Source organism: Suricata suricatta, chromosome 4 (assembly GCF_006229205.1).
Source record: "Suricata suricatta isolate VVHF042 chromosome 4, meerkat_22Aug2017_6uvM2_HiC, whole genome shotgun sequence".
NCBI lineage: Eukaryota > Metazoa > Chordata > Mammalia > Carnivora > Herpestidae > Suricata > Suricata suricatta.
In genome coordinates, this window is record NC_043703.1 from 159,312,019 (window position 1) to 159,320,825 (window position 8,807).

At 41.5% G+C, this 8,807-nt stretch overlaps 1 protein-coding gene across 1 annotated transcript in view; it reads left to right on the forward strand.

Annotated features, from left to right (window-relative positions):
* Window positions 1–8,807, forward strand: part of KIDINS220 (kinase D interacting substrate 220) — a 90,642-nt gene that overhangs the window by 11,609 nt on the left and 70,226 nt on the right. The window contains exons 2-5 of the mRNA XM_029938576.1: window positions 780–878; window positions 1,761–1,859; window positions 6,701–6,799; window positions 7,722–7,831. Of these exons, the coding sequence (XP_029794436.1) occupies window positions 798–878; window positions 1,761–1,859; window positions 6,701–6,799; window positions 7,722–7,831 (389 nt within the window). The 5' untranslated portion in view covers window positions 780–797. The remainder of the gene's footprint in view (window positions 1–779; window positions 879–1,760; window positions 1,860–6,700; window positions 6,800–7,721; window positions 7,832–8,807) is intronic.

An 8,807-nucleotide genomic window follows, 5' to 3' on the forward strand; every position in this document is an offset into this window, starting at 1 on the left:
TTATTATATTATATTATATAATTATATATTATTATATTATTACTTACTGTTGTATTTTTGCCAATTATTATAATTATTTGCTTGTTTTTAAAAAAATGTTTGAGAGAAGGGAGGAACAAGCAGAAGGCTGGAGCCGGAGAATCCCAAGCAGGCTCTGTGCTCAAACTCACAACCTGGGAGCTCATGACCGGAGCCGACATCAAGAGCCGGTTGCTTACCCAACTGAGCCTCCTGGTGCCTGGTACCCTAAGATTTTTATATACAGTGTGGTGGTAACTGTTCAGAGCCTAGTATTTATTCATGTTTACTTATTTTTTTTAAGTTTACTTATTTTGAGAGAGAGGGAAAGCACAAGTGGGGGGGGGTGAGAGAGAGAAAAAGAGAGAGAGGGAGAAAGAAAATGAATCCCACACAGGCTCCACTGTCAGTGCAGAGCCCATTGTGGGGCTTGAACTCACGAACCATGAGATCATGACCTGAGCAGAAGTTGGATGCTTAACCGACTGAGCCCCCCAGGTTCTCCTCATGTTTACTTATTTTGAATGAAATTGTAGTATCAAAAACAGACTACTAATGCGGTTGTAAGCAAATGTTTTGTTCTCTCTTTGACTTTTATATTAATAAACTGAAAACTTGAGATTTCAGAGGTGTTTGTAAATTTAAGAAATTCCGTAAACAGTGTTTGACACCCCTTTGTGGTAAGTGCGGCCTGTTTGCTGTGGCGTTTCGGTTAGAGCACAGCATCTTGAGAAGCTCTCTGTGTCTTTTCTGTCTTCTAGTGTGGCCAGACCCCACTGATGATAGCCGCTGAACAAGGCAGCCTGGAAATCGTGAAAGAATTAATTAAGAATGGAGCTAATTGCGATCTGGAAGATTTGGTACATGTGAAAATGTTATTGTTTGTTCTTTTCCTTCACTTTGCTCTTCGTTTTCGAGAGATGATTCAGAACGAGCAGATCACACTTGTACTTTCAGATCTAGCCCGACTTTGCCCTGTCGGCCAGGTCTGCTCTTGTTAAAGGGGCGAAGCAGGAGAAAAATTTTTCCCTTCAGTGAAAGGTCTCAGCTCTTCATGTTTTTTATGCAGAGACGGCCCTGGCTGAGTAGGGAGCACAGGTGCCTGGGTACTTGTAGCCTTTATTTAAAAATAAAGGACATGAAAGCTTACTGAATACTGAAAATGAACCATGGACTGAAGGGGGAGGGAGGGAGGGGGTGATGGTCATGGTGGGGGCACGTGTGGGGGAGAAGCACGGGGTGTATTATGGAAACCAATTATTAAAAAAAATAAATACAAAAAAATAACAAAAATAGAAATAAAGGACAGTAGTTCTTTCTGTGTCACGTGGTTTCTGAATCCATCATGTGGGATTACGTTAGTTTAATAGCCTGTGAATGTGCTCTTAAATCTGATGACAAGCTCTTTAATTTCGATTTATAGCAGTGGTTGCTAGCCACAAGGATTAGCTGTAAAGTTTTGGTAGTCATCTTCTTTTTTTCCACAAAACCTCAGGGTGTGATTAGAAGGCCAAGGACAAGAGCAAGCAGCCTTGAGAGCTCTTGACGCCCTGTGTTAGCGCAGGCAGACAGATAACCTAACGGAGCTTACGCTGCCGTGTCGTTTTAGAGTAGTTCAAAGTGGGGTCAGATCATGTCAATTTGGTATGACCATTTGGTATGTAAAGTTGAATTTATTTTTCCTCAGTTTGGATTTTTGGTTTTGGTTTTGAAACAGTAACGTTTGTGACTGTGTGTTCAAGGATAACTGGACAGCCCTGATCTCGGCATCGAAGGAAGGGCACATGCACATCGTGGAAGAACTGCTGAAATGCGGGGCCAACCTGGAGCACCGCGACATGGTACGTGCGCGGGCCTGACTCATTCGCCAGGATCTTAGTGACAGTGATCGGTGTGCCTGGACCCTTGTCTTTTTGTGCGTGAGGTGATAGTGTAATAGCGTTGTTAGGATCCCGGGGCTGGGCATTGAAATGACTCTCAAGAATGTGTTAAAAAACCCTGGCGATATAATGAACCTCTTTTAGAATATTCTTAGTCGTTGTTATTGTTAGTTTATTTCAGAGCTTAAAATTCTGAAATATTATTAAAACGAACTCATTAACTTTCAATAGAAGAGTGTTTTAAAACATATGAAAGAATTGTTTCCTTTAAAGAGGAACTTTAAGAGGGACAGTATAATCTTATAAATATTTTCAGTTCAGAGTGATAATTTTCAGAATAATATTTATAACTTTACTTTAAAAATGTAATTGTGTTCAGACTTGCCATCGACACACATTTAACAATGTGTTAAATTTAACAAGATGCGATTCTTAATTATCTGAGCTCTTACTGGCATCTGTTTAAAGCACAAAGACAAAGAAAGAGATCATTTCTAGCTTATTAATCCTGCGAAATGTTAAGCCTTTTCCAAAGTTAACTTTAATAGTGGAAGAGAGAATAGAATCAATGTGCCTTGGTGTGTAAAACGTGTATTACTTGGCTGACAATGTGAAATGCAGGTGGTCTGAGTTTTTATGGAACTGTAGCATTCTACTGTCTCATACTTTTATAATTTACACAGTACGTTTGCTTTCATAATCTTATATGTATTCTCCCACTTAATGACGTGGGTGGAATACTTATTTTTATATGAAGAGACGGAACCATTTTTACCCTACTTATTTCTGAAAAGGAGTTGAAGTATATTGCTATCCAAGATTAGGGAGAGAAGTTCCTGATTCAGTAACTTAGGCAGAGGATGGGTTTGGTGGGTGAGAGTAACAAGTGGTATTCTTACCTTACCGGCATATAAAGCAGAACGGAAGTGCATAGAATGACCTAGTTCTCAATGTTTTATCGAAGGCGCCAAACCAGTTGATCACATGAATTAATATTAGGTTCCCATTCTGTGCCCGGTCCTTTTATATGCTTTAGCTTCTCTGTGGTTAGCTGACTTCTCAGAACAGTGTTGTGGGCTAGGGGTGCCTTCTGGTCTCAGTGTAGGTAGCTCGGGAAACTGAGACCAGAAGGAGTGCCCTTTGCCCAGAGCAGTCAGTCGACGCGGAACCCAGGTCTGCGTTACTCCAAAGGTTTTCTCCTCTACCGCTGCTCCGCGTGTATTAGCAGGGAGTTAGGGACTATAAAGTACACATTATTGAATGTGTCAGACTTAGTAAGATTTGTACAAAATTATCTTGAGCTTTTTTAGTTGTTCATATTTTTTATTTCCCCTGAGTAATTACCACAACAGGTTTTAACATATTTAAAGGGTCTCTGAGTTTGGCTTTCCAACACCAAAAATTGGGGAAACTGAGGACTGTGTCTCCCCGAGGGACCCTAACCTCACGGGATCTGGCGGGTGCAGTCGCTGAGCTGGGAGGGAAGGAGTCCTTGGGACTCGTGCAGGGAGAGGACAGTGACCGCCAGGGGCTGTCTGCGTTCAGGAGAACTCCGGGGTAGAACATCTGGAAATCTAGTGAGGATTTTCTGGAGAAGACCTTTGTGGGCACTAAACTACAGCTGCTGATGTAGGTATTCAGTTCTCATCTTTTCGTTTTGCATATTTGGGTTTAGTTTTCTCAGGATTAAATGTTTATCTCCTAGATTCTTGCATAGGGCAACATTGTACAAATTAAAATGAGAGCATGATATTAAAACAATTCTGGGAAGGCATTTTAAAGATTGAAATATCGGTGTACGTAAAGCTTGACTAAATGCCCAGCTCTGTAATTTGACCTAAATAAACTGTCAGCCTTTCCTGTCTCTCATAACCTTGACACTGTGGAAGATTACTCCTCTGACGGTTTTAGAATCTTTCTCTGTTTAGATTTGTCTGATGTCTCGTGAGTAGATTGAGATTGTGCTTTGTTGGGACGGATACCACAGAGATGATACTCCTCCGCACATCTAGGTACATGACAGCGGAGTCTGTCGCTGGTGAAGTTAACCTTGATCTCTTGGTTAACGTAGTGTCTGCAGATTTCTTCACTGTAACATGACTATTTCCCGCTTTGTAATTACTAAATATTTTGGAGAAGATACTGCTCTTGATTAAACTTTTACTCATTTGTTTTAACATCAGTGTGTCTAGCAGGCAGCAGTTATTAATGTGGTGTTACAATGGTGATTTTCCTACTCCCGTGTACATTGATTAATTGGAATTCTTCTATAAGGAAGAGTCCTTTCTCTTTCTATCTCTCTCTCTTTCTCTCTGTGTCTATATGTAATTATATATCTATAGATGTATATGGCCCAATGAATATTTATTTATTTATTTTAAAATGTTTGTTTATTTTGAAAGAGAGTGCCAGCTGGGGAGGAAATGAGAGAGAGAGGGAGAGAGAGAATCCCAAGGGGACTCGAACCCACAGACTGTGAGATCACGACTTGAGCTGAAATCAAGAGCTGGACGCCTAACTGACTGAGCCCCCCAGGCACCTCGGATGAATATTTATTTTGTTCTCTGGTTTATAATTCGGTTTTGCACCTATTTTCCTGCTCACGTTCTTCCAGCTTTGGCCATGGGAGCTTCTGGATCCTTTTAATGTGCCCTGTCCTTCCTGTTCTTTTGGTTTTTTTTCCAGGCACTTCCTTACTTTCTGGCATCACAAGATGCTTTGGGCTCAGGTTCATCTTGTATTTTTCTTGGCTTATTTTCCTGATTATCAGCCCCGGAGTCAATCAGTTTTCCAAGGAACCCTGGTTTCTCTTATTAGAAAATGGTATTGAGAGTGGCGCCTGAGTGGCTCAGTCAGTTAAATGTCCACCTTCGGCTCAGGTCATGATCTCCTGGTTTGTGGGTTCGAGCCCTGCATCGGGCTCTTTGCCGACAGCTAGTACGGAGCCTGAAGCCTGTCTTCGGATTCTGTATCTCCCCCTCTCTCTGACCCTCCCCTGCTCGCACTAGCTCTCAAAAATAAATTAAAAAAAAGAAAAAGAATGGTGTTGAGAAAGCAATACCTTGGTGTTAGGTGTGCTGGTTGTTACTAGGGTATCACTGCGTGTGGTCCTCAGTGGGTAGATGCAGAAGATGGCTGTCATCATGCTAACTCTTGCATATTCGTGCATCTGTTTCTGTAACTAGTTGTGTGCGGGGCGGGGGGGGATGCATTTTTTTTTTAAAGAGACTAAGTTGATACTGCCAACCCAATTCATTATAGATGTTCCCTTACCTTAATTTGTAACTCTTCTCTGATGATGAGAAGTCTGGTCCTGTTATCTACACAATACACTCACTCACTTGTTCAACGCTAGTATGCAAATTAAAGTAGTTACAGAACTGATACTCTGAGAGAAAGAGGGTTACCTGCTTAGTACAGTGTCTGTGTCAGGTTCTCTCTGTCTTTAACGTTATACTCTTCAGGCAAAACGTTACTTTCCAAAGTTAAGTCGGGTTAGCTTCTGAGTAGTTATGTGATTCATTTGTAGTACAGTTAGAGTCATTTGGTCTAGTCTGTGTTCTATTTTTTCTCTCCATATTCTGGTTGATTTTTTAAAACTTTGCACACCCTCGTGGTGTATGGTTCTGTGCGTTCGCACAAGTGCATAATGTCTCTGTCTGCCGCCATGTTCTGAACAGAGCAGTTTCACTGCCCCAACAGCTCCCCACGCTGCTCCTTTATAATTATCCCCTCCACCCCCTCTTCAGCCCCCGACCACTGCTGATCTGTTTTCTCTCCCTACAATTGTGCCTCTTCTAGATCAGGGCAAGTATTTTTTTAATCGCCTTTTTCATGATGATGAAAGAGAATCAGAAGGATTAAGTGATTTATATTCTCAAAACCAAATGTGGATTTAAATGCTGGTTTAAAAAACCCAAAATGTTCATTTCTTAGTATAATTTGATTACACCGGTCTCTTTTACTGATTTCTGTTATAACTGAAGAGAAAATTACTTAAAGTAAAAAAGAATAGAAAGAAAATTGCTCCTGTAGTTTAGAAAATAGAAAGTTATCATGCTGTTAATTCATACTTCACCCCTTGAGATCATGATCTATATAGATCATTACCTTAGCATCCTCTCTTTTTTAGCAAGAGATGCCATAATGATCTGGGATTTATAGAATGTGTTTGTTTATTGTTAAGTTTTTATTTATTTATTTTGAGAGTGGGAGAGAGAGAGAGTGCACACGAGCAGAGGAGGAACAGAGAGAGAGAGGATCCCAAGCAGGCTCCACACTGTCAGCGCAGAGCCTGATGTGGGGCTCGATTTCATGAACCATGAGATCATGTCTTGAGCCGAAATCAAGAGTCAGACGCTCAACTGACTGAGCCACCCAGGCATCCCTAAGTATGGGTTTAAATGCAGGAGCTGAATATGATTGCCGGAATCCCTCTCTAGAAAAACTCTAAGTATCTACAAGGGGAATGTCTAGTATAAAGTGTTTTGAAGAAAAATTTTTAGCCAGCCAAAACAAATCTTGGAAATTTGAAAGAATTCAACGTGAATATTCTGTATTTCAGTTTCCACAATATAGTCAAAATTTGGAGTAATAATTTCTGGAATTGAGAGATTTGACTTATTTCAGATACCATTGTATATTTCTCTGCGGAGCTTGGGAATTTAAAACTACATAGTACTACCTTCATAAAACAATGGTTTTATACAGAAATATTCAAAGAAGGAACTTCATTACTGGCATTTTTCTGCTTGGTAATGATCAGAAGTTCTCTCCCCCCGCCCCCATCTTTTCTTCCTCAGGGAGGATGGACCGCTCTCATGTGGGCGTGTTACAAAGGCCGCACCGAAGTGGTCGACTTGCTGCTTTCTCACGGTGCCAATCCGAGTGTCACCGGTTTGGTGAGCATTAGCGAAAACTGGGCTACAAGCGGGAAGTTCTCTTGGGGAATACTTAAGACCGGTTCTGTCTTAGACTTCATATTGGATAGAATGATCTAGATCTTACTAAGGGTGATAATGTAAGATGTGATCTCAAAGCACAGTGAGGATTTTTTTTTCTCAAGAAGCTAAGCTTATCTTTCGGTTCTTTCCAACAAAAAGGCAAGAGCTTAAATGTTAATTACACTATATCACATTTCAAAAGGCGATTTTGAGATCCTTAAGTCATCTTGCCTGTTTTCTGTGGGGGGCACTCTTCATCTAAACTTATTGAAAGGAAAGGAGTGTTCACCAAATATCCATGCCATTTTTCTGTACGTTTCTTTACCTGGTAATACAGGCGTCGCCGCTCCACTGGGGACTTGGTCTCTGCAGACTGAGAAATTAGCCGGAGTTCATACTGTGCACGTGTGTCAAATCACGGTGTGACTATATTAGTCGATGATACCAGAGTAAAACTGAAGAAGAGAAACTTATTCAAGCTAGTGGAAGGATTATATAAGAACAGTTTCACATTTTTCTTATTAGTCTTGCCTCTTGGCTAGAAAATCACATTAAATGTATTAACCTGAAAAAATAAATAAGTTCATAACATATATGTATTTAAGGTTGAGTGCGTTTATTTGATGATTGTGTCTTATGACTATTATATTTTTTTAAGTAGAGAATGGTCTGTAACTTGAGTTTTTTAAATTATCACTTTGTGTTACTCCCTTTGTTATTTACTTTTCTTTTCTTTCCCTCCTTTGTCCCCTCCCTCCTCCTGCCGTTTTTTTCTGCCTTCCTGCATCCCCCACCCGTGCCCCCACCCGCGCCCCCCCCTGCACCCTACCTGCCTCCCCACCCACCCCCCCGCCCGCGCCCCCACCTGCCTGTCCCCCAGCAGTACAGTGTCTACCCCATTATCTGGGCAGCAGGGAGAGGCCACGCCGATATAGTGCATCTTTTACTGCAGAATGGTGCTAAAGTCAACTGCTCTGATAAGGTGGGGCGGTAAGATCTTTCCAGGTTCTGGTCTATGTTATGTGCACGCAGTACATCAGAATACAGGTTTTTTTCATATGATCTCCTGAGACTGTGCTGATGAATCTTCCCTTCGTGTGATGAATGTGTTTTATATAGAGAGGTATGTCACGGGCGGATCCCGTACACACTACCTTCGGAGTGCCCCTCCGCTGGTTTCTTTTTTTACGTCACATTCATCATTCTCTGGAAAACAGATAGGGATGGTTCCCTGTTTTCATTATTTGAGATTTCCTGTTGTAACTCTTCCTACCTTCAGTTCTGTCTGCTTTCTGTGTTGGCACCGGAGGGACCTTTCTAAAAGTCAGGTTTCGTTTTTTCTCTCTCTCATGCTTAAAATGCTGAGGACACCGTTCCCTGGTGCTGCGTGAAGATAGGCCCGGGCTGGCCGCCCGCCGCTGCCACTGACCCCTGCAGCCACCTTGCCTGCTGCACGTCAGAGGCTGCAGGGGCCGGATTCGTCCGCCTGTAGCCCTTCGTGCCTTGCACGTGCACTTGAGCGTGGGGAGCCCTCGCCTCCTCGTCTGCTCTGCTTTCTGTTCATCCTTCACACTCTGCTCCCTTGCCGTCCACTTCAGGAAGCTTCCCAGAATTTTGTTCTGTTCACTTTTTAAATCCTTAATAGTCATCCCAAACATTTAACAGGTATTTATTTAATTAGAACTTGATACAATGTGAGAAACCAAAGTCTTTTCAAATTAATAAAAATTCAGTGAAATATAGGAAAATAGTATTAATCAGATGTTTTTGGTGAGTGGAATGCATTTGAGCATAAATTTAAGTCAAGTAGTATTGCTTAACCTGAGGGGGGTGTAGGAAATTGTCCTTTTCTTAATCTGGACGGTGCTTGTTTGGGTGCACACGTGTGTAAAAAATCATCAGCTAGTGCACTTTAACATTGATGTGTTTTATATACTTTATGCAGGTCGTGCCCATTTGTTTTTTT